This window comes from Microcaecilia unicolor, chromosome 8, assembly GCF_901765095.1.
Source record: "Microcaecilia unicolor chromosome 8, aMicUni1.1, whole genome shotgun sequence".
NCBI classification, from domain to species: Eukaryota; Metazoa; Chordata; class Amphibia; order Gymnophiona; family Siphonopidae; genus Microcaecilia; species Microcaecilia unicolor.
Window position 1 is genome coordinate 214481538 of NC_044038.1, and position 26524 is coordinate 214508061.

Consider the following 26524-nt stretch of genomic DNA (forward strand, 5'->3'; position numbering starts at 1 on the left):
GTTTGTGGCCCACGGACTGAACTTGGACAAGCCTGCTGTACACCAGTCCCAGGAGTCCTTTCCTCTGTCTCACCGGTAACATAGTAGATAGTAACATAGCAACATAGTAGATGACGGCAGAGAAAGACCTGCACGTCCAGCTCTGCCACCCAATTTCCGCTAAGCTTCTGAGGATCCATTCCATCTGAACAGGATTCCTTTATGTTTATCCCACACATTTTTGAATTCCGTTACCGTTTTCATCTCCACCACCTCCCGCGGGAGGGCATTCCAAGTATCCACCACTCCGTGAAAAAATACTTCCTGGCATTTTTCTTGAGTCTGCCCCCCTTCAATCTCATTTCATGTCCTCTAGTTCTACCGCTTTCCCATCTCCGGAAAAGGTTCGTTTGCGGATTAATACCTTTCAAATATTTGAACGTCTGTATCATATCACCCCTGTTTCTTCGGTACATTGCCTTAGAGTTCATCCAGGCCAGTATCCATTACCCAAGACCAGTTTCATGCATGTGTTGTATAACATGGACTTTCTAGGCCTTTGTTGATGAAAGTTAGGAGGGAGGTCTCCAAGTTACAGCATGAGAGGGTCAGTAATGCTGTGTTCTGTTTTCCTTCGGGGAAGGAGGAGCAGACACAAGCCATAGCTATCCCCCCCCCCCCCCACCCAAAAAAAAATCCTTGTGGCTGGGTGGTGGTGAGGGAGGGCCAAGATGAGAATTGTTCTTTGAAAGAGTCAGAGTCTTGGACACTCCTCATATTTCCATGTATAATTTCTAGGGCTGAACATTATTTTTAGTGTTCTAACTCGAAAGTAGTTCATTTTTACTCCTTTCCACTTCTAGCATTACCCTCATGCCAGTTAGAGGCACACACTTGGAACTGATGGGGGGGAAAAAAGATACAAATTGAAAAATACTTTTGCATCCTAGTCGGTTTTTCTTTTTAGCGATGCTCTGTGTATGGCTTTTTTTTGTTTTGGTCCTCATTTGGCCTGCTGTGCTCCAGTGACTGATATCTTTGCATTTTGGGGATACATTTCCTGAAGGATTGTGCCTGCTTTAGTTTTTTATCAACATCCTGTTGTACTATAAAACTGAAACCCCACAAAAGAAAGACAGCTTGTCTCAGCTTAACTTTCCTGGGTTACTTTTATTTCCCTTGTGGCACAGCTGCAAGGAAATGCTAATTTAATTAAGCGTATTGCCTGGCCTGCTGAGCCAGTTCAGCGTTAGCTGAGTGTTGGTCTGATTTTGGCCACTTGGTTATAACCATCTGTGTTCCGCCAAGCTTCACAAGACTTGGAAGCATTTTTCAGCATTTTCAGTTATTTAACTGCTTTTAAAATCTTAACATGCTGTCTGTACACATGCTGTTTCTTGTTCATTTTATATTTAGTGCATAGTGCATGTCTTCCCCCCCCCCCCCCCCAACTAGTAGCTCAAGGTACAGTAAGTAGTTACCAGTCTCCACAGGCCTTACAATTTTAAGGGGTCCTTTCCAAGCTGTGGGGTAAGTTCGCCTTGGTGTACCTTTTGTTAAGGTTTTTCCCCACCTGCTAGGGCCATTTTTCCCGCAGCCAGAAAATGGCTGATATTCTATCTTTTTGAATTAATGGCCATGTGCTAATGTTCAGTTCAAATCCTTCCAACCTCTCTTTTCACTTATATATCTCCGATCCTATACAATTCATCCACAGTTCTTAATAACTTTTTACTCAAGTGACCTCAGTGATGCTCACCGCCCACCACCCTTACAGGATTTACGTGGCGATTTCTAAAGCATCTTCCTCTTCATCGGTCAACTTTTCTTTAGAACATATATATAAACTTTTATCCAATGATTTTTAATTTACTTATCTTTTCAAAACTTAGTCTAAAGTTTTGAAAAGATAAGTAAATTAAAAATAATTGGATTAAAGTTTATATATATATATATATATATATATATATATATATATATAGTAATGTTCTAAGTTGACCGGTGAAGAGGTAGATGCTTTAGAAATCGCCACGTAAATCCTGTAAGGGTGGTGGGCAGTGAGCATCACTGAGGTCACTTGAGTAAAAAGTTATTAAGAACTGTATAGAAATTGTATAGGATCGGAGATATATTGAATGAAAAATTGAACTGACAATGACTGAGATATATAAGTGAAAAGAGAGGTTGGAAGGATTTGAACTGGATGTGAAGAAGCATTTGTGGTTACACTTTGGGATCCAGTATAAAGACCAGACAGTGGGCTAGTAAATGAGCCATGTGCTAATGTTGACATTATTGCATGTACATTAATGAAAATTAGCGCATAAGCTCTTACTACACCACCCATTTTGTAGGCAGTCTTAAAGGGTCATGTACTAATCAGCATGCGGTAATGTAGATATGCTGAGTAGGTCAAAAACACCCGCTCTCTGCCCCGGCACGCCCTACATGAGAACATTTTTAAAAATTCTTTTCTGCATGGTTTGCACATGCTAATGCCAAACTTGCTGCACGACACCTGAGTGCATCTTGCAGTAAGCCCAGAACTTGCATTGGCGCATCACGTAGCCTACTAAAGGGCCCTAAGTTCGTACCTGAGGCAGTGGAGGGTTCAGTGATTTTTGCCCAAGGTCATAAGGAAGGTCATCATTGTTGCCTGATAAGTTTGGCCTGGCTCTATGTCTCAGATTTGTAGCATTTCGATGACCATTTTTCAACCATTGGGTTAAACTTGGGTTTTCCCAAGCTTGCAGTTTAAACCAGATGAGAGATCTGCATACATAGACCTTGAGTGTTCAAAATTTACTTCTTGTTCACTGCAGGTATTCCTCAGGGAGAGGAAGTGCCCTATTGGTTGGAACCAGGGATTCCAGGGTTCAAGTTCTGCTTCTGCCACGGACATTCCTTGTGATAAGTCGTCACTTTAGGGTCCTTTTTTACTAAGCTGTGTTAAGCAGCTAGTTCAGGTTTTACCATACATTAAGCTGGCTGCCACCTTTTAAACCAGCCAGCATAGTAAAAAAACAGGGCTAGCTATTTAACAGGGTAGAGGTGGGAATCGGGCATGACCCAGGTGGGCTGGAGGAGTGAATGGCCCCAATATAGACCATTGACAATGCCTTTTCCCTTCCTCCCAGATCCCTTTGTGGAAGGCTGACCCCTAGTGGTAGTACAGTGAGAATACCGCTAGGGGTCAGTGGTGTCATTTTGGAACTGGACAGGATAGGAGCAGATGGACCACTCTTGCCTTGTTCCACTAGCCCACCAGAGATGGATCTAGGATACATTCCAGGGGTGATCAGAGGGATTTGAGGGGTGGCGGGAGAATTGGCTTTTGGGAACTGTGGCAGGGGCTTGGGGGATCTAATTGGGAGGGAATTGGATTGGGGTAGAGGGTTTGGATTTGGAGATTAGAAGGTGCTGCCACCACATTACATGCAGTGACAGATACTAGTGGTGCCCAAACTAAGTGTGCCCTAAGTAGAGTAGAGGCTGGGCATGTACCCTGCATTTACTACACTGTCTTAACACTTCCCATGTGCTAGTTTTTCCACCTGACACAAGGTAGGAGCAAAATCCTATTGGGCTTTAGTAAAAGGGCCCCTTCATCTTCCTTGCCTCGGGTATAGCTTGTAAGCTCTTCATGGTAAGGGTATATTTTATCGGAGTACTGTACCATTGTACAGTACAATGCTGGAAAAATAAGCATTAAGTATTCTGAAAATACAACTGGTCATGGGGTCACCAAGATCAGCTTAAGGAAGCCTGGATTAAGTGTATTCTCTTTTTGTAACACTTGGATTTGTGTGGGTGTTGAAGACACTTGTCTATCGTCTTTAAGTAAGTGAAACAGAATATTACTAGCAGCGATCGTCTCTGCTAACGTGTTCCACATACAACCCTGACAGACCTTCTGCCTTAACCTTCGCCACCTCCTGCCCTCTGTGGTTGGTAAGTTAATGTCAGGCTTACAAATAGGACTTCCCTGCCGTTGACCTTGGCCGCAGCCTTTCTGCTTCGTAACTCAAGTCTTAAAACACTGTATTAGTGTGAAATGTGGTGTACGTGCAGATTTGGTTGAGAAGGAGCCAACAGCTTTAAGAGTGAAGAAAGTTATCTGGTAAGTATCTAGAGATCATTGTACCTGCAAGTGGTAGGTTTGCTACATAGCTTCTAGCTTTTTTAAAACATTTTCTGAGGATCTTTCTTTCCTGGCCTCTTTTATTCAGTGAAGAAAGAGTTCACATTACGTGGGATTTAGCTACTGTGAGATACCAAACGTTTTGGTGATGGCGTTCAGTGCGTGGACCGAACCCTGACGCAGCAATAGTGAAACATGCTGCATGTCGGCCAATGGTCCTTACATAGAGTAATCAAGTTGATTTTATAAAGTTAACTAAGTATGAAAAATCTATAAAAGTCTTAAAGCAAATTGGAAAATAAAAGAATTTCTTAATTATAAGACGCTGGGCCAAAATTTTTTTTTTATTATAGTTTAGAGAGGTGCAGAGCTTACAACAGTGTAAATTTAGCATGCTTAGCTACCACCCCTTATGAACAATTTGGGGAGGGGGTTGATACTGTGGTAAAGCGGATGTCCCTTTTTGCATAGACAGAATATTGCATTTTAGCTCGTGCTTTCTCAGCACTATAAAGCAAATATTTCCCTGTCCTGGAGAGCTTACGATCTTTACTGAAAGACATTACTACACACTAACATGCATAAACTGTGTCTGTTGCAGGTTTCATGTTTACTAACGCTTGTGCCATGATAAAATGATAAATATAGCCTTAACTTTGTACCTGAGTTAACAGCGAATGAAGTTGGCAATTCTTCATGAAAATTTCACATCACTGCGTTTAGACTGTTTAGCCCTTGGGAGTGGGTTTCAGGCTTGTTTGGAATTGCTCCAGTACCCTCTAACTTGACTTAAGGAGGAGGGGGGGGGGGTTATCAATATAAGCTACTATTAAGACATGTTGTTTTACTGTTAACCCCAGTTATTAGTAACTAGGTCTCATTGAGGCATATTTTCAAAGCACTTTGGGAGGCTAAGTTCCATAGGTTTCTATGGAACTTTGGGAGGCTAAGTGCTTTGAAAATGAGCCCCATTGTCTACAATAGGACCTGTGCAAAAATAGCACAAGCTAGTGGTAAATAATGTCTTAATGGTAGCACACATTGATAACTATGCCCTTAAGCTTGGTTCTGGGGCAGTATCGGAACAGATTTGTTATACAGCTTCATTGTTTCCGCTTAAGTAGTAATGAGGTTCTCCATAGTGTTGAACAACTTTAGGCAGAAAACGTAGTTGGGCCAGGATAGATGGATACCTGCTTAAACATGATCTAGTCGGACTTAATTTTTTTATTTTTGAGGTTTTAAAGAATTAACCTGCTCGTCTGCTGATACAATTGTACCAGAAGCAGTGTCAATGGGCTCCCATTTTTTAATTGTGTGATAACATTGACCTCCTACTTGTGAAAAGGGACTCTTCAGAGATTGTAGACCATTCCCGGAATGTTACTGTACAGTTACAGAAGCCCATCGGCATATACTTAACCTGAAGACTTTTATTGTGGTGGGATTCCAACTAACTTACTGCTTGTGTGTCCTTGTTTTTTCACTTTTTAAATATTTTAATTAACTTTTTTTTTCTAGTTGAACATAGCTGCAATATAAGCTAGATTGCCAAATGTGCAACTGTTCAAGGTTCTTTTAAATAGGTCTAACCCCTATCAAGGGAGAGTAGTTCTTAAAAGTTAGTTATGTATTAAATTATACAAATAAAAAGGTAAAATGTAATACTTTTATATATGTAAGAGGATCGATAGGGGAGCCACGTGGGTAGTAGGTTGTAATTTTTAAATAATTAAAACAAAGCTGGCACACTACAATAATTTGACAATTCTCTCAACCTTGCTGATGCCAAACTTGTAATGTAACAGGATCTACAGTCATGTGGATGTGTTTTTTTTTTTTTGGGGGGGGGTGTCTCCTTATGCATTTGGTAGTGATTGAATCTGAAACCCCTGCTGGGTGGACTGCATTCTTTTAACTTATTGTATAACTAACTAGATGCTGAGAGATAACATTCCAGAAATTGGGGAGGGGGAGGAGAGAAGATGGGAAAACAGAAGATGGTTATCAATCTTTATCAGAAAACATAAGAGGATTCTCCTCTCTCTCTCTCTCTCTCTCTCTCCCCCCCCCCCCCCCCCCCCCACCCCCCCAGGAACCAACATGGTAAATGATTTGTTTGAGAGAAAGGGAAATTGAACTTAAATTATCATTTTGTGTTCATGATTTTCTCCTGTTGGCTAAGCGTTTTTTTTTGTTTGTTTTTTTTTTTACCCCCCCACACTCGGCACTTTACACTACTGGTTATCTGCTTCTTCCACAGTTAAGATCACATAATGTACATGTTCTCTAAACTTCAGTAGCTTTTTTTTTTTTTTTTTTTGTATTAACGATTTTTGTTGACTTCTTCCTGCTCCTGGGGAGAAGGTACTTGAGTCTTTTGAAGAATTATTGGGGTTAACTGAAGTGCATGTGTGAGGTATTGTTCAACAGGACATTCCTGGTTCTTAGCAAATACAGCCATAGTATTTGAACAGGGCTACCCTAAAGATGTGGCCATGCAGAAGGGGGTTTGCACAGAGCTAAACTTGCTTGACTGTTTAAACATATATGTCACTGATGATGGTTTCTATTGAAAGTAGAGCAAGGCATGTGGGGGAGGGGGAGGGAATTAGGTGGTGGTCTGGCTGCAGTTTGCAGGAGTTGCTCTAGGTTCCTCGCAGGGAAAGATGTAGTTTTGTGAATTGACAGGAGATTTATAGCTTGCTAAAAATGCTTCTGCAAGCCCTTCTTGGGAGGGGGAATTCAACTTACTTTTGTATATTGTCAAACTGCACAGGAGAGCTTCATATTTTGTTTAAAAAGTGAGATGTTTTTTTTATGGTGGTTCAGGTTTGGTTTAGCTTTTTAATAAGAAAATATTTGTTTCCTTACAGGATAGGATTATTGTGTAATGGTGGTGTGGATTTTCTCCCAAGAAGTTGGCTGCAGTAAATGCATTCCGTTATTGTTACTGCCTCTTTAAGAAGAGGTGGTAAGTGTACCCCTGCTATCTGCAACAGTGACAGCACAGGGTAATTTTGCCCTGTGCTATCTGCAGTCCCACACCCTTAACATGCCCATTCTCCTTTCCCCCTGCTACTGCAAGCATTTAGTGTGCACATTAATATGTACAACTGTCATGCATGCTAATTTAAGCAGTTACCCCCCCCCCCCCCTCAAACAATGAATGGCACCCAAAGATAAGCACATAATTGGGTGTTTGGTTATAGAATACGATCATCATTTACACAGGTAAACTAATGTGCTTAATTGGTGATAACATCAATTGGCTTTAACAAGCACTGATTGTCACAAATGAGCAGTTACGCATTTAAATATTCTATGCCCCTATTCTATAAACAGCGGACCTTATTTTCTATAGTGTGCAACTCCAGAGGGGGCGTGGTCAGTGGAGGGGCATGGGCAGGTCAGGCTTTGCCTAGCACTTAGGCATGGTTTTATAGAACATTTGCACTTGTGTACTTAAATACCAGCAGTTTTGTGTGAAAATGCAGACTTTAGTATTCTATAAGGTAGCTCTGTGTGGAACCGCCATCATGTAATTCGCGCTTAGGTGCGAATTGTATAAATCGTGCCTAAAAACTGCTTGAATGTTATTCTATAAGCTGCACCTAAAGTTTTTAAGATGCAGTTTATAGAATAAACAGGTCGCGTGTAAACTTAGGCACATCCATTTGCAGTAATAAAATAAAATGTGGTGCAAATGCCCCGCCTATATTTACGTGCATATCCTCTTATTCTATAATTATGTGTGTAACCAAAAACCACGGCCACGATCCACCCTGAACCGTTCATGACCTTCCCATTTCTGTGGGAAAAAAAGAAAAGAGCAGATCGATAAGAGAGAAATGCCAATTTATTATATGACAAAAATATTCAGAATCAGGCTGATTCTGAATATTTTTGTCATATAATAAATTGATATTTCTCTCATATTGATCTGCGCTCTTGTTTTTTCCATTTTGAAGTTTGCAGACCAGTTGCCCTGTTGTTTTCTTGGACCTTCCCATTTCTGTGCCCCCGTTTTTAGGGTGCACATAAAATTTATTCACGGAACATATTTACACGTGTACATCTTGATTTCAGTTAGCTCCAATAAGTGCTCGTTCAGCCAATTGGTACTAATTGGCTTGTTCAATTAAATTGTGCATGCAAATTGGGCGCATATGCAATTTTTGGTGATTTGTTTTTTTTTTGTTTTTTTTTTTAAAGAACAAAGGGGTTAGTGTCCAGGTCCCTAACTTTATTGACCCTTAATGCTTACCACACTTAAGTAGAATAGGTCCTTGTATGTTTGTTCCAGAATTCTTATTTCTTACTTCAGAGAGAATGATATGGGATTTGCGTTAAGACGTATGAGGAGAGACTTTCTGACCTGAACATGTATACCCTGGAGAAACAGGGGTGATATGATACAGTCGTTCACATATTTGAAAGGTATTAATCCGCAAACGAACCTTTTCCGGAGATGGGAAGGCGGTAGAGCTAGAGGACATGAAATGAGATTGAAGGTGGGCAGACTCAAGAAAAACGTCAGGAAGTATTTTTTCACAGAGAAGAATGGTGGATACTTGGAATGCCCTCCCGCGGGAGGTGGTGGAGATGAAAACGGTAACGGAATTCAAACATGCATGGGATAAACATAAAGGAATCCTGTTCGGAAGGAATGGATCCTCAGAAGCTTAGCTGAGATTGGGTGGCAGAGTCGGTGGGGGGAGGCGGGGCTGGTGGTTGGGAGGTGGGGCTAGTGCTGGACAAGATTTCTACGGTCTGTGCCCTAAAAATGGCAGATACAAATCAAGGTAAGGTATACACAAAACGTAAAACATATGAGTTTGTCTTGTTGGGCAGACTGGATGGACCGTGCAGTTCTTTTTCTGCCGTCATCTACTATGTATCTAGTAGTGGAGGGAGTCTGACACTGGTTCCATTTGGATAGTTCTGTTCTGCTGTTGGTACTGAAAGGATTTCTATGAAAGCAGAATAACTGGCTTTCAGATTGTAGGAAAGGTAATAAATAGGCGTTCACTGGGAGGTGTCTGAATTTGGACGTCGGATGATTTAAAAGCGGTGATGATGGTGTTCATAGAATTAAGCTCCATATCACCTTCTTCCAGTCGTTGCTCTTTCAGAGGATATTGTGAAGGGGAGACGGCTTCTCTGGAGCTTAGCAACAGGAATAATGCTGGGCAGACTGCGTGGATCTTGTGGTCCTTTTCATGGAGTAGTTTTAATGGTTAAAGCAGTGGGCTGAGAACCTGGGGAACTGGGTTTGATTCCCACTGCAGCGTCTTGTGACTTTGGGCAAGTCACTTAACCCTCCGTTGCTCAGATACAACACTTACATTGTGAACCCACTAGGGACAGAGAAAGTACCAGCATGTAATACATGGGCTACCACCAAAGCAGTTTACAAAAGTGGTAAATCAAATCCATCACCCCTTTCTGATGTCACGCTTCTGTGTTAAGTAATAATGATCCTTTAAAAGTCCCATATACTAATGCTCATTTCTGTTGTGCTGTTGGACATTATAAACACTTTTTTAGTAACGTGCATATATTTCTGAAAGTATTTGTGATTGTAGGCACTACTTTATAAAATGAGCACTTGCAACTGTGTAGATGCATTAATGTGAGTGTCTCATGGGTGTGTTATAATTGTTTCATCTAGCAAAGATTGCGTGGCATGGTGCACTTAATCCTGGCACTGAATTGACATCAGTAGCCACGTCTATATTTCGGTATACCAGTGCTGCCTTACACCTGTGTCCTATAACGTAGACACACTTAAGTGCTGTTATAGAATTGGCACTAAGCATGGCTCTTTGTGATGATTCATAGAATTGTCACTTTTTTTTCATAGTAACATAGTAGGTGACGGCCGATTAAAAGACCTGTAAAATCTAGTGTGCCCAAAAAGATAAATTTATGTGATACTTCATATGTATACCTGATCTTGATAGTAGTTTCCACTATTTTGGTCAGCACTGAAGTCAGGCTTTGTTAGGCTTCTCACAGAAACACTGGGTTTGTGAGCCCTTGGACCACTGCCATAGGGCGGCAGTGGCAGGCAAAACCCCCCAACCAGTACTGGGCTAGCAGAACAACAAGGCAGGGTGCAGACGTAGATAAATAAGCAGGAACACTCTGGACTAAGCACACTGGGACTGGAGCAAGCCTTCACCTACCCTTGACTGCTGTTCCCCAGGCAGACTCAGAAACAGAACGCAGGAATAAAAGGACCTCGGCTGGCGGGGGTTGGGGTCCCCCGCCAGCAAAGGTAGGCGACGGCAGGTTGGCAGCGGGAGGGGGGTCGAGAAGGGCGTTGGCAGGGGGGTCCAGGGCCAAATTTACACGGGCCCAGGCCCCCGTGGCCCCACGTAGCTACGCCCCTGCTGCTGCCTACAATGAGGTGTCTTCTTGTAGGATAAAGTTAGTCACAGCAGATTTTTCTCAGGAAGTATGCTACTTTTGCGCGGTAAAAAGGTATCAATGAGTTCTAGTAGAAGTCTAGTAGAAGCTCGGCTGAACATGTTGTGATTGGCTTAGAGACTTACATGGAGGCATATTTTCAAAGCACTTTGGGAGGCTAAGTTTCATAGGTTTCTATGGAACTTTGGGAGGCTAAGTGCTTTGAAAATGAGCCCCATGGTAACATAGTAGATGACGGCAGAAAAAGACCTGCATGGTCCATCCAGTCTGCCCAACAAGATAAACTCATATGTGCTACTTTTTGTGTATACCTTACCTTGATTTGTACCTGTCCTTTTCAGGGCACAGACCGTATAAGTCTGCCCAGCACTACCCCTGCCTCCCAACCCCCGGCTCTGGGACAGACCGTATAAGTCTGCCCAGCAATATCCTCGCCTCCCAACCACTACCCCTGCCTCCCACCACCGGCGCTACCACCTAATCTCAGCTAAGCTTCTGAGGATCCATTCTCTCGGAACAGGATTCCTTTATGTTTATCCCATGCATGTTTGAATTCCGTTACCGTTTTCCTCTCCACCACCTCCCGCGGGAGAGCATTCCAAGCATCCACCACTGTCTCCGTGAAAAAATACTTCCTGACATTTTTCTTGAGTCTGCCTCCCTTCAGTCTCATATCGTGCCCTCTAGTTCTACCGCCTTCCCATCTCCAGAAAAGGTTTGTTTGCGGATTAATACCTTTCAGATATTTGAACGTCTGTATCATATCACCCCTGTTTCTCCTTTCCTCCAGGGTATACATGTTCAGGTCTCAGCTGAGTGAAGCACTGCAAAAAAAAGACGTTTTTATTATTGCAGGGGGGAATGACAGCCAAAACTGCACTGTCCTCTGTTGAGCCACATCGGAGGGGGTGAGCAGCGCGGCGTCTTCGGGCGTGCCAGGGAGGCGTATTTGGCATGCGCAGAGCAGCCAGCATAACGCTTGGCTGCTCTGCGCATGCTCCACCAGCCGACTGGCCGACTGTTTAACGACGGAATAGAGAATGCAAGTGAGCTACAATGAGCAGCTCATTTGCATTCCTTTTCCTTGACGCATGCCCGTTCCTTACCGATTCGCTAAGGGATCGGTAAGGAATGGGCTTTAACGAGTCTTTAGTGCATCTTGCCCTCAATCTTTCTAAGATGTTGCATACTCAAAAATGCTCTTCTAGATAGCATCAAAATCTGATTTTTTTTTTTTTTCCAAGGACAGAGTGGAATCCAACAGGGCTGCTGAGAAAAGCAGGCAGGAGGGGGCAAGATAACCCTGAGCCTGGCCTCCAGTGGAAGCCCAGCATTGGCATTAGAAGAGCTGCTTTTGTCAGGCATCTGCTGGTAGGCAAAGTCAGAAGGCTGGTTTGATCTCCTGCTGTGCCAGGTTATCTCCTTAATTCTGCTCACCGGTTTTTCTTCCTGCTGCATCCCCCCACCCCTACTTGTACAGTAATAGGAAGTAGGACATGGCTGGCAGATCACATTAACTCTGCTCTTCATTTGGCAATATTTTCCTACTGACGGCATTTTTCGGATCTATTGAGTATAGGCTGTATTGTTAGGATTTACCAAGCTATTTGAAAAGAATAAGACAATTGGGACGTTTCTGACCCCTGATGCAGACTGATTTATGCCGAAACACTGCCCATGTCGGGTCATATTTTTTAAATACATTTTCTTCCATTTTTTTTGTTTGTTCATATTTGGTTTGTGTACCTTGGATCCCTCGTTTTGTTTTCTGTATGCCTATATGTGTGGCATTTAGGAATGAGCACTTACAACTCTACGGCTGATGTGCATTCTTAAATTATAGATGTATATTTCACGTGTTATGCTAGTATTCTGTAAAGGAAAGTGGGCACCCTGATACAGAATTATCCTCCCAAATCTTTTCCATGGAAGAAAATGTTTCATTCAAAAAGAAGTCATAGCATCAAATGCTTATTCCTGTATTGGTTGACCATCTAGTTGTGAGGATATGTGAATGATAAAAGGATATTTAGAGGTAAGCGATTCTTATGCAATTCTGGTTTGTGAGTGTAGGGGTGGATAAAGGTTTCCACATTAGGGGGGGGGGGGGGGAACTTGTTTTTCCTTTCACTGCTTTTCTTGGCCTCTCTTGTTGCTTAATAACTTGACCTTTTGTAGGGGAGGTTTGAAAGCATTTAATAAGTTTTTGCCGGGACATTGGAACTAGGTGGTTGAGGAGCTTCATATTAAAGCCTGCTAAAGCACTTGCTTTTTTCTACCTTTGTGGTCAAGGATGTAATCTGATCCCATTAGTCCATTTGAGACCTTATTCCATTTTATTGTCCATCTTTGACTGAATTTGAATGTTGGTCACACCGGTGAGATGATGGAAGTGACTTTCTTCAATGAACAACCTCCTCACCAAACCTGTATTTCTGGAATAGTTCACCATATACTGTTTTTTTTTTTACTACAGGGCATTAGAATCTGGACTTAGCGTGTCTTAACCTGGGATCTTCCTGTGTGCTAAGCCCGGATTCAGTGCAGGTCTTTTCTGCGGCTCCTGTGCTAATTTTTCCATTAATGTGCAGGACCCACTAATGCAGGAGCATTTACTGCTTCTGTGTAGGAGGTGCTAATTGTCCCCTGCATTAATTCTGCATTGGTGCATGCTAATGTGAACCAGGGGCATAGCCAGACCTCTGCGGGATGGGGGTCCAGAGCCCGAGGTGTGGGGGGGGGCACAGTTTAGTCCACCTCCCCCAGCTGCCGACTTTCCCCCATCGCCACCGCCTTCGCTGATCTGTTTCTGTCAGTCCTGACGTCCTGCGTGCACGTCCTGCACAGGGCCACATGCAGGACGTCAGGACTGACAGAAACAGATCAGCAAAGGCGCTGGAGACCGGCACTGAAGAAGACTTTGGCTGACGGGGGTTGGGGACCCCCCCCCATCAGCAAAGGTACCTGGTGGTGATGGGGGAGGGTTGAAAGTAGAGGGTGCCAGGACTAAATCTGTGGGGGCTCATGCCCCCGTGGCCCCACCTAGCTACGCCCCTGATGTGAACATGCCAGCTGGTTAATGCTTCTACACCCATTCTCCACCCATGACAGCACCCTCTACAGGATCTGAATCTATACTCAAAAACTCGCTAGACATAGGAGCATGAAAAGTGGGTGGCAATAGCTGTAGGTTTAGGGTGGGACAAAAAGGTTATCAGGGCAATTCTATAAATCGGTGCCCCCATGAATGGCACCTTGGCACCAAGATTCCATTATACAACAGTAGCATATGCCATCATTGGCATGCCTGTGTGAAGGTACACCCTCTTATGCCATGTCAGTGGCAGACATAAGCTGGTACGCTTAAGTGTACCTCCCCGTTACTTCAGAAGTCTTATTGGTTGCCTATTCGACAACGGATAATTTTCAAACTTCTTACTCTTAACTTTCAAAGCACATAGGATGGGTCTTCCTCTTTCTTTGAATTCTCCCATCCCATTTACTTTGTTCTCTAAATAATCACCACCTTATTCTATCGGGTCCAAAACTTGCTCAAATGGAATTTACTAGAACTCGCGCTTTCTTTGCCCTTCTTTTTGGAATTCACTCCCCCTGCATATTCGTCCAGAGCCTTCTGCATTCAAAGCTGCACTAAAGGCTTGGCTTCTTACTCAAGCTTTTATTATTACCTAGATTTGTTCCCATGGGATTGGGCTCTGTTGCTGTCTGTTGCTTTTAGGGCCTAATTAAGTCCTTATCCTCCTCTTACCCATCTCTTCCCTTCCTTAGTTTGCTTTATTTTTAAGTTGCTCATCTGTTGGATGCGTACCGTTCCTATCAAAATTTTAGTTCTATTTTTTAAATATTGATTTTAATTATTGTAAACCACTGAGACCTGCTAGTTAGCATTATCGGTATAGCAAATTTTAAATTTATGGCGCCAAAAAGTACTATTCTATCAGCTGCGCTTAAAAGTTAAACACAGTTTATAAAAGACCAGCACTTAAATTTGTTCTATAACACGCATAAATGCTAGGAATGCCCCCGTTCCACCCATGACCTGCCCTTTTTTACTCGCGTGTAAAATTTAGGCGTGTTCCAGTTGAAGATAATTAGTGCCAATAATTGCTTGTTAAGCTAATTATTGGCACTGATTGGCTCATTAATTTGCGCACACGCCCAAATGTGCATGCTCAATTTTAGATGACTTTATAGAATTAGGGGTTTGTGCTTAGACCCTCATGCTTCACCCATGTATATGCCCCTCCCCCTTTGCGCACACACACTTGTCAGTTGATGGTGCCTTTGACATGCGAGTCTCTCATGCCAGTTTATAGAATTAACCTGCATGAGCTTTAGTACTGATTTCAGCTCTAGACTCGAACTTAAGCTCGTTGAAGCTAACAAATGGCAGGCCTAAATTTAATAAGCCTAGCCTTTTTAAGTGCCAAAAGGAAGATGAAATTTTAGCTGACAACTTATACAGCTAAGTTTGGCTAAAAGTAGAGCACAAATTAGAATCTCGACTTTTAATATAAAGCCTTTGATTTTTTTTTCCAACCCAACAGAATATTGGAACAAAATTTATACCTAAAGGTCAAAACTTGATGCTAATCTGTCTTGGGGCAAAATAACTTTCCAAAAGGTTTAGCAGAGCATGACCAAATTTTGACATGGGGGGGAAAAAGAAGCCAGGTGAGACTTATTGAGTTTTGAAAATAGGCCAGATCAGATAGGGGGTCCAAAGAAATGTAGCTCCCTAAAAATGGTCGTAGATTTCTATGGAAGAGGCAGTTTAGCAGCAACATTGGTATATTGAAACATAGCAGTTAGGGAATTGCCCCTTTCAAATTCTCCTCCCTCTCCTGGTTTGATTTAATTTATTGACTTAATACCCCTCAACACAGCTAATGGTTACACTCAGTTATAAAAAAACAATATTAGAATATAATATATTTATTTATTATATTTGTATCCCGCACTTTCCCACTAAAAGCAGGCTCAATGCGGCTTACATAGTAATAGGTAACGCAGAATTTTGTTATGTAAAGTAGGAAATTAAGTATAACATAATAGAAGGACGGATGGGTAGTAAATGGATGGGTGGGTAGGTAGGTAGAGACAGGTGATAGAGAGAGGAGGGTAAGGTGGGAGATAGATTCTGGGTCAATGTCGTTTTCAGTATATGTAAGGTAGATGGGGGGTCATGAGATTAATCTGGGTCTTTTGGGTAGACTTGTTTGAATAGATGGGTTTTTAGTGCTTTTCTGAATGGTAGGTGGTCATGGATTGCTCAGATAGGTCTAGGGAGAGCGTTCCATAGACGGCTGCCCAGGAAGGAGAAATTGGATCCATAATAAGTTTTGTACTTGAGACCTTTACAGCTGGGGTAGTGCCGGTTGAGGTACTTTCGTGAGGATACAGACATGTTCCTTGCTGGAAGGTCGACCAGATTTATCATATAGTTCGGAGATTCTCCGTGTATTATCTTGTGGATTAAATATATAATTACAATGTCCACACACAGAGGTTGAAGAGATTTGCCGTGCCCAGCAGACTGTTCCTCACTTGTTTAACACGGATTAGAATGATTTGGTGGAGTCAAAGGATGATGGAGGCATGAACCAAAAGATGGAAGGAGGAACTTTTCAACTTAAGCACAGTTTCTTCAGTGTATGCAAGTTTGCATCAAATGAAGCAAACTTCTCTTGTTGTTGTGGTTTTTTTTTTGTTTGTTTGTTACATTTGTACCCCGTGCTTTCTCACTCATGGCAGGCTCAATGCAGCTTACATGGGGCAATGGAGGGTTAAGTGACTTGCCCAGAGTCACTAGGAGCTGCCTGTGCCGGGAATAGAACTTAGTTCTTCAGTTCCCCAGGACCAAAGTCCACCACCCTAACCACTAGGCCACTCCTCCACTGTTGCTACTATTTGAGATTCTACATGGAATGTTGCTATTCCACTAGCAACATTCCATGTAGAAGTCGGCCCTTGCAGATCACCAATGTGGCCGCGCAGGCTTCTACATGGAATGTTGCTAGTGGAATAGCAACATTCCATGTAGAATCTCCAATAGTAGCAGCATTCCATGTAGAATCTCCAATAGTATCTATTTTATTTTTGTTACATTTGTACCCTGCGCTTTCCCACTCATGGCAGGCTCAATGCGGCTTACATGGGGCAATGGAGGGTTAAGTGACTTGCCCAGAGTCACAAGGAGCTGCCTGTGCCGGGAATCGAACTCAGTTCCTCAGGACCAAAGTCCACCACCCTAACCACTAGGCCTCTCCTCCACACTGTGGATGGCTGTGATGGCTTAACAAAAATAGTTCAGCTAAATGTAGTGGCTGGAACAATCGCTTCCTAAGGAGTCTGTGATGCTCTTTGCATGAGGGGTGTTGCTGGTTTTGTGGTGGCTTTTTTTGTTTGTTTGTTTTTTTCTTCATCCTCTAGTGTAGATCAGCAGTGTAGGCTGCATGAAGGGCACCTGCAACACAAGGAATGATTTGTGGTTTCACATCAGAACAGTTATTTTTATTTTTAGAATCTGGTGTTAACAAGGCACAGACCCCATTGTTCATGTTGATGCTTGACTCTTCCTCTTTGAGTTGCAATGTTGTCCCGCCCTTATGCTATCTTGTACCTTCTTCTTCGCTTATCTTCATGCTGCTCCGAAAGGGGATAAGCTATAAACAAGCTATAAATTTATATATATTTTTTTCTACTGACCATGCAGTTACTTCCTATAGGCTTCCAGTTCTATCAGAATTGTCTTTGAGCCATGTGTTTTCTGTGGTTAGAGACGCAGGTGGTGATCCAGAGTTTGGACCTTGGATTCCCTGCTTCCTCCACAGACCTTTTTGTCCGAGCTGTAAATTAAGAGCCTCATTTATAAAATTCATTAAAAAAAGAAAAAAAAAACATCCTGAAGGTGTAACTTGTATTAACAGTTAAGGTGCGTTAAGCCACAGGGCCTATTGTTCTGCATGGATGCTACTGCATTAGCCATTCAACTGTTAGCAAATGTCCCCCACAGCTTGTCAGTGGGGATCATGTACTAATAATAAGGCTTGCATTAAATGACATTGATGCATGTTAAGTTACCAATAAGGTTATTTAGATTGAAGCTAGTTGTGCCAGAGAAATACCTACTGAACCTGAAATTTAACTTGTTTAAAGCTCAGGTTTGGAAAGGCAAGCAATCTACTTTTAAGTTTGCAACTACTCAAATGATCCCCTGCCCCCCCCCCCCTTCTCTCTGTATTCTGTGGTTTGCTGTAGAGCTCAGCTAAATGTGTACCCCCAAATCTGGTCTCTAGGTGTCACTGTTGAAGACTAAGGTTCCTTTCCCCCAGTGGCAGCTGGTACTTCCTCTGCATAATCCCCAGCCAACTTGGTAATGGGAATCTAACCCATATCCTTCTGTTACAGTGCAGAGCCCTTGCTATTGACCCATTGGGGTGGTCTACAAAATTTGCTTGTATTTAATTCCTGTCTCCATGTTGCAAGAATTGTTTGATCTGTGGCAGAGAAGAGAGTCTATGGAAAAACTCGTGGTGGATTACAAGGATGGCAGAAAAGGAATCGTAGGCATCTGTCAGTGCTGCTTAACCCTTCATTGTCTTGGGTACAAACTTAGATTGTAAGCCCTCTAGAAACCAGAGTACTATAACTGAATAACTCACCTTCAGCTACAACTATAAAAGTGTGAACCATCTCCAAGTACTGGATCCAGAGTGACGAAGAACCAGAGAATAAGACGGCTGGATGGACTAATAGATCCCCCGTGCCGTAATCTGTGGCCACATTAGTATAGTAATGCTGTCTGTATTTATTATACACGTCTTACAAAGAACTCGCAATAATGCCTGTAAAACAATTTGAAGAAAGAATGCCTATATTTTAACTGAGCTAACCGCAAACCTCTGACCTAGATCAGTATTGCATAACCTCATTGTTAACCTATTAAGTATATTCAGAGAGGTGTTTTTTTTTTCCTTTGAGTTTATAACAGTTTGTGGTGGGAGTTTGTACCAGAGTGCCGTGCCTAAACCTTTACCTAGGAGTACTTAACGTAATAACTTGTCGTGACACATGCAGTTAATACATATGTTTCTATTTTTTTGCATCACTTAAACAGTTCTCATGCCCAGTCGTCTGTTCCATTTTTGCCACTGCATCTAATATCTTGGTTTTTACCTGAGGTTCCCCTGGCTACAGCCCCAGCCTGTGTAACAAGTAGTGCTTGGATCTCTCCTGCATGATCCTAAATTTCTTTGTCCCTTTTTTTTTTAGGTGGCCCTGTGGATTGCCTTGGTAATGGACATTGTGGAGTGAGTTCAAAGAGATGCAGGACGGAGGAGACCAATGTCTGTGAGAAATGCTGTGCGGAGTTTTTTGATCCTTCAGAATTTCTTGCACATAAGAAAAATTGCACTAAAACGCCACCCGTCCTAATCATGAGTGACGGTGAAGGAAGGATGCCCCCTGAGGAGTACTCGCACGTTTCCCCTCAAAGTCTTCCAAGCAATCAAACAGATACCCAGAGTGCCAAAGACACCCAGTCAAAGAGTTGCGCCGGTTCCACATTAAAAATGGAAGTGGCAAAAGCTGAGGCTGTATCGGAACAGACAGCATGCCAGAAAACAGCCACCCTGCCAACCCCTGCGGCCCCAGGGGTAAGCTATGTACCAAAACCCAAAGTACCAGACACTAATGTGACTTTACAGACTATACAAAGCACTAAAGTAGCTGTGAATCAACATTTGTCTGACAGTGTCTCAGCATCGGCAACTGGCCTTGGTGCTATTCCTATGATCCTTGAACAGCTTGTCTGTCTGCAGCAGCAACAGCTTCAGCAAATTCAGCTCACGGAGCAAATTCGAATCCAGATAGCCATGATGGCGCCTCATGCCTTGCACCCGACCATTGCAGCTGCCACGGATCCATTAAAAGCTTTGGGTACTCACTTATCTCAGCAGCTCTCTGCAGCAGTTGCTTTAATTGGTCAGAAAGCTGGAAGCCAAAGTCTGTCACTGGAGTCCTTAAAACAAGGAAAGCTACCTCATCCTACCATTGGCATTCCAACTGTTAGTACCATGCCTGTTGGTCTTTCTTCCTCTTTGCTGAAGCCAGAAGCAAGCCGAGGTATCCCAAACTCTGTCTCTAGATTTCCAAACCCATTGCTACCTCAATCGCCAGGCTCTGTTATCTTCCAGAACCCAATTTCCGCAATGCCCCTGTCGCCAGCAATGGACCCCTCGAAAAAAGGGAAAGGCAAGCCTCCCAACGTTATTCTACCTGACAGTAAACCCAGCACAGAGGAGCCATTTTTCAAACATAAATGCAAGTTTTGTGGAAAAGTGTTTGGCAATGATAGTGCTCTACAAATACACCTTCGTTCTCATACCGGAGAGAGGCCATACAAGTGTAACATTTGTGGTAACCGGTTTACAACAAAAGGGAACCTCAAAGTGCATTTCCAACGTCATAAAGACAAGTACCCTCACATTAGAATGAATCCTTATCCTGTACCTGAGCATCTAGATAACATTCCCACCACTAGTGGCATCCCATACGGTATGTCTGTGCCATTAGATGAGTCAAACGTAATTGTGGACACCAAGCCGCCGGTTGTGGCAGCCCTGCCTACCACAGCCATTTTGAATCTGTCTACTATATCAAGCCTCAAGGATCCCCTCAGTGGCACAGCATCAAGTAATGGTCAGCCACGACCAGCTTCAGGAAGTGAAAGTGGATCATTAAATATAGCCTGTCATGAATCTGCAACCAAGCAAACTTCCAGTTTGCCACAAACCGGTAGTGTTGGCATAGGTGGAACAGGTGGGCAGAGGTCGGAGACGTCTAAGCTCCAGCAACTTGTTGAAAATATTGACAAATCTGCCGCCGATCCCAATGAGTGTGTGGTCTGCCATAGAGTGCTCAGCTGCCAGAGTTCACTAAAAATGCATTACCGCACTCACACTGGAGAAAGGCCCTTCAAGTGTAAAATCTGTGGCCGTGCTTTCTCAACAAAAGGTAACCTTAAGACTCACTATGGTGTTCACCAGGCAAATACGCCATTAAAGATGCAGCATTCTTGCCCCATTTGCCAGAAGAAGTTCACAAATGCAGTTGTACTACAGCAGCATATCCGTATGCACATGGGTGGACAGATCCCCAATACACCTCTACCAGAAACGATTTGTGAGAAAGCAGATGTTGAGCCTTCGGTAGCTGATGAGAAGAAGAGCCTGAATAATAGTTTCACAGATGAGAACATTGAAGACATAGATATGGAAGTGGATTCAGAATCTCAGGAAGCACCAAGTGGCTCTTCCAAACCACCTACTCCCCATAGCGAGGTTCAGTTAGAATCTTCACCTGTGGTTCTCTCCGGTGTTGCAACTCTAGAACATCAAATGAAGTTGGCAAATCCTCTGAACTTGCATAGACAAAGCAGCATGAAGTCCAGTGAGACCGGCTCTACAGAAAGCGATGGTATGACCAATGATTCATCATCTGTGGCTGGAGATCAAGAGTATCAAAATGGCAGGAGTCCAGCAGCCTCTGAGTCTACCTCTTTTCAGGCCTTATCACCAACTAACAGTCAAGCTGAAAGCATTCCATCCAAGTCTCCAGGGTTCAGTTGTCAAGATGACGTTGTTGGATTATCCATCAAAACAGAGTGTTGTGAAAATATCTTCATGGACCCAGACACTGATGGTGCTCTGGATCTAACTTCAGGAAATTTTGGTAGAAAGATCATCAAAGAAGAACCAGGCCTTCATTTTACAAATGGAGATTATGGTAAGCCTCAAAAGAATGCATGCACACTACCTAGGGATGGGTCTGGGGTCTGTCTCTTCCTCATTCCCCTGTCTGACTGGTCATTTTTAAATAGACCCAGTGCTGATAAATATTGTTGGGCTATGACTTGAATGTAGCTCTTCAGGTATGATTAGTGTATCTTAAAGTGTTTAAATGGCATAGAAATGTTTATATATAGTAAACTAAGGCAGAATGATCTCCTGGCCCATCTGGTCTACCTAGTTACTTTTTTCCAAATTGTGAATGCATTAAGCAGCTGGGATTTGTCTTAACATGTAAGATACATAAGTGATCTTTCAACTTATGCCCCTTAAGGGTGTTTAGTCCATAAATAGCATTTTGAGTTGACTGGTAATGTGCACCTTCAATGTAGGATAATCCTATGGCAGAAGGTTATGCTCTTTGTATCGTATGTCTCAAATTCCTTAAATCTCTATGTAAGCTGTCCAGTTTAATGCAGATACATGTAGATTTCCTTTATAGATTCATGTTTGTAACCACGCTGAAATATCACTGATGGTAACGGAATTCAAACATGCGTGGGATAAACATAAAGGAATCCTGTTCGGAAGGAAGGGATCCTCAGAAGCTTAGCTGAGATTGGGTGGTGGGAGGCGGGGCTAGTGCTGGGCAGACTTCTACGGTCTGTGTCCTGAAAATGACAGATACAAATCAAGGTAAGGTATACACAAAAAGTAGCAGATATGAATTTATCTCGTTGGGCAGACTGGATGGACCGTGCAGGTCTTTTTCTGCCGTCATCTATTACGTTACTATGTAACTTGTTGGAGAGATGGAATACAGACTCTAAAGCCTTGTGTGCCCTTGAAATGTATTTAAAAAAATGTCGAGATGATGCTGTAATAAGTTTAATATCTTAAACACGTACAATGTGGTGTTTCTTTCCAGGTAGGAGCAGTATCCCAGCCTCTTTTGTCAGAGGTCCACCAACGCTCATAAAAGTAGAAGTGTCTGCAGAGCGTCCCATGGGCTCGGCACACTTCATTGGTCCGTCGGCTGCATCATCTGGGATGACGTCCCTTTTGGTACCTCCCCGTCGTACCGCAAAGCAGCACATCTGTCACACGTGTGGGAAGAATTTTTCCTCTGCAAGTGCCCTTCAGATCCATGAAAGAACACACACTGGTGAAAAGCCATTTGCTTGCACGATATGTGGGAGGGCATTTACAACGAAAGGGAACCTAAAGGTAATAATATTCCTCACTAGTGAACGCAAAAAAGGCAATTCTATAAAGCTGGTGTGTCATGTTAGGCACCAAGGGGGAGAGTCTATATATGGTGCCTAGAAAATCCGCGCAGAAATCATTTTTGCCTAAGCGTATTCTATAATTATCCGCAGTGTATAGAATACGCTTAATAGCCCAGTGCCTAAAACTACGCACCTCCATTTACACCCAATGAAAACGTGTCGTAAATCCCTGTGCGTAGATTGACGGAGACTGGGCCAGATTCTATAATGCGTATAAATTTGAGAATGCTCATAGCCACACCCCTATTTATCTGCACGCTTTAGACTTTAGGCACAGTTCATTACTGCATACGCTTAGTGAGTTATGCGCGTAAATTTTAGTTATTGCCAATTAGTGCTCATTATTGCTTGTGCTGTTAACGATGCTGATTGGCTTGTTAGGCCAATTAAGTTATGCCCATTGTTATGGAATATGCTCGGATTTAGGTGCAGAACGCTAGTCATGCTATATAGAATCCGGGGGGCAACTGCGCACCTAGGTTGGCAGCAGTAATTGGCATTTGTGCACATAAAGTGCTAGCCACCAGATGTTGGGCATGCAGTTTTGGGCACCGATCAGATTTGCATGCTAGCTAATTAGTCAGTGACAATAAATTATTGGTGACTAATAAGAGGCCCGTTTCCAACAGACATGAAACAGGTGCTAGCAAGGTTCCAGGGCCCCCTCCCTCTCTCTCTCCTCCTAGTTCAACCCCCCCCCCCCCCCCCCCCCAAGTTCATTTTTTAGTTCTGTCAATAGTCTGGGATGTACACCATCCTGTCCAGGTGATTTGCAGCTCTTTTTTAGGTTTGCCAAATTGCCCTTTTTTTCAGGTTTACAGATATTTCAGTTTCTTTGACACATCAGCATTTAATACCACTTCTGATATCACTGGTATCTCTCCCACATCGTCCTCAGTGAAAACAGATGTTGTTCCTTATGGGGAAGAAAGGCTAAAGAGGTTAGGGCTCTTTTTTTTTTTTTTTTCCCCCCCCAATAATTTTTTTTAAAGGTTTAAGTTCAAATAACCATCATACAATTACAGCAAGAACTGAGCATTAACAAATGTCCCCAAGTCCCCCCTCCCCTTCCCTGCTATCAAGTCTCGTAATCCAACTGACGACCGTTGTTTATGGGTCTCTAAGTACATCATTCACATCGGTGGAACGATCAGCCTGGGTGCGTCCAGATCAATCCCATCTTGAGATCTCCATGCCGCATACTTGTCCCATTGTCTAATCCGCGGTTAGGGCTCTTCTGCTTGGAAAAGAGACAGCTGAGGGAGGATATAATTGTCTTTAAAATTCTGAGTGGAGTAGAATGGGTAGAAAAGTGAATCGATTTTTCACTCTTTCAAAAAGTACAAAGACCAGGGGACATTTTATTTAGCTAGATTTTTGCTCACACCTTTTTCAGTAGTAGCTCAAGGTGAGTTACATTCATTTTTCTGTTCCAGGAGGGCTCACAATCTAAGTTTTAAACTACATGAAAATATTTTAAAACAAGTAGTTGGAAATACTTTTTTCACTCAAATAGTTAAGCCCTGGAACTCGCTTCCGGAGGATGTGGTAACAGTGATTAATATATCTGGGTTAAAAAAAAAAGGTTTGAACAAGTCCCTGGTTTGTTGTTGAGATGGACATGGGGGAAGCCACTCCTTGCCCCGGGATTGCTAGCATGGAATGTTGCTACTTATTGGGTTTCTGCAGGTACTTGTGACCTGGATTGGCTACTGTTGGAAGCAGGATACTGGGCTAGATGGACCATTGGTTTGACCCAGTATGGCTGTTCTTATGTATTTGCGTGCCTAATTTCCAACAGTTGGGCGTGATCATTTTACACCAGCCTTCAGAGTCGTGAAATGTGCCCTAAGCTAGTAGTCTGTAAAGGTCATTTCACACAGAGCGCCCTTTACAGAATCTTTAGGTACTAGTGTATAAAGTAGGCACCAAAATAGCTTGGCTCATAATTCCAGTGGGTCATTGAGGTTTTTTGTATGTAATTTGTTTTGTTACCTATGTTTTTGTGAATGTTGTAACCAGTGGCGTGGCCGTAGATTTGGGCCTGGACCCCCCCCCCCCCCCGGACTCTCCCCCCCCCCAGCTGCCAACCCGCCGTCGCTGTCCTTTGCTGGCGGGGGACCCCAACCCCTGCCAGCCGACGTCATCTTCTTCCCGCAAAGGCTTCGTTCTGACTGTTTCTGACGTCATGCAGGACGTCAGACTCACAGAAACAGAACGGCTTCGTGAGTCTGACGTCCTGCACGTACAACGTGCAGGACGTCAGAAACAGAACGAAGCCTTTGCGTGGGAAGAAGAGGACCTCGGCTGGCGGGGGTTGGGGTTCCTCACCAGCAAAGGTAAGCGACAGTGGGAGAAGGTGGCCGTGGGAGGGAGTCAAAGGTGGTGGTGGCGGTGGCGGCGGCGCCGGGGGGGGGGGGCGGCAGCGCCGGAGGGGGACTAAAATGTGCCCCCTCACCTCGGGCTCTGGACCCCCCCCCCCCCCCCCCCCCCCCCCCCCGTCGAAGTCTGGCTACGCCCCTGGTTGTAACTTGTATTATGTCTTGTTAAAGGTGGAAAAGAAATTTTAACCTTTAACCCATCAGTTGCATATATTGTAGGGCACACTTAGATGTGCCAACTTGCATCATCCATTAACCTGCTGTAAATGGGGACACTTACCGTATTTTTCGGACTATAAGACGCACCGGACCATAAGACGCACCTAGGTTTTAGAGGAGGGAAATAGGAAAAAAAATTTTCCTTTTTCCCTCTAAAACCTAGGTGCTCCGGTGCGTCTTGTCAGAGTTTGGGATCGCCCTCCCGTACTTATGTCACGCGATGTTCCCTGGTGGTCTAGTGACGTCGGGGCAGGAAAGAGGGGGCTCTTTCCTGCCCAGCGCGCTGCTCTCCGTCCTCCTGACTGCTTCCTGACGGTCTCGGCGAGATTCACTAGACCACCAGGGAACATCGCGTGATGTAAGTACGGGAGGGCGATCCCGAACTCGCTACCTTCGGACTATAAGACGCACCCCCCCCCCATTTTCCTCCCAAATTTTGGGGGAAAAAAGTGCGTCTTATAGTCCAAAAAATACGGTAAGTTTCAGCGTGCCAATGTGCCTTTTGTAGTAGTATTCTATAACTGCTTAGGCACACCCTGATCTGTTATAGAATTGATACTAAGTATTCACCATTGTGACTCTTAAATCAAGGCGCCAAGTTATGGGCAGCATTCTGTGTAGTCTGCCTTTGCAGGCAGAGCAGCACCGATATAACATTTGACTCCCAGCTTCCCTACACACTCGCCTGTCCTGCGTGTAGGAAGAGGAGCTGCGCAGCCACATGTCGAGCTGTTTCCTCCTCTGCTGGGGCAGATCGTTTAAGCCACGCGGTTCAAAGGAAGAGTCGGCACAGGACGGCAGAGGAGCAGAAAGCAGCCCGACGTGCAGCTCTGCAGCTTCTATTACCACTGCACTGGGCCAGTGAGTGTACAGACGGAGAGGGTCTGGGAAAATATAGACGGTGTGGGCACAGGGAAAGGGGGCTGAGAAAAAAGGTAGATGGTGCGTGTGTGCTATAGGAATAGAGTGAAGGTCTGCATAAAAGTGCATGGGAAACTTTGGTGGGGGTGGGGTATTTCATGCCTGAAGGAGATGCTTGCACTTATAGGGGAATTATGCACAAAATATATATTTTTTTTTTAAGTGTGCAGAATGTTCAATTTTTTTGCTCAGAATTCCCGCTCCTGGAGTAAGATTTCCTGCTCCCTAATTTCTCTACCATATTATCAGTTTGTGCCACAAGTTTTTAAATGCAAGGCTTTAGCAGAGTGGCTACTTAATGGCCAATTTATGGCTACTGCTCATCCATACACCAGGATGAGCAGTAGC

General features: G+C 43.5%; 1 protein-coding gene across 2 annotated transcripts in view; it reads left to right on the top strand.

Moving 5' to 3' along the window:
• Positions 1 to 26524, top strand: part of SALL4 (spalt like transcription factor 4) — a 41476-nt gene that overhangs the window by 4293 nt on the left and 10659 nt on the right. For both annotated transcript variants that reach the window (XM_030213351.1, XM_030213352.1), the window contains exons 2-3: positions 18851 to 21364; positions 22295 to 22593. In XM_030213351.1, coding sequence (XP_030069211.1) covers positions 18851 to 21364; positions 22295 to 22593 — 2813 coding nt within the window. The remainder of the gene's footprint in view (positions 1 to 18850; positions 21365 to 22294; positions 22594 to 26524) is intronic.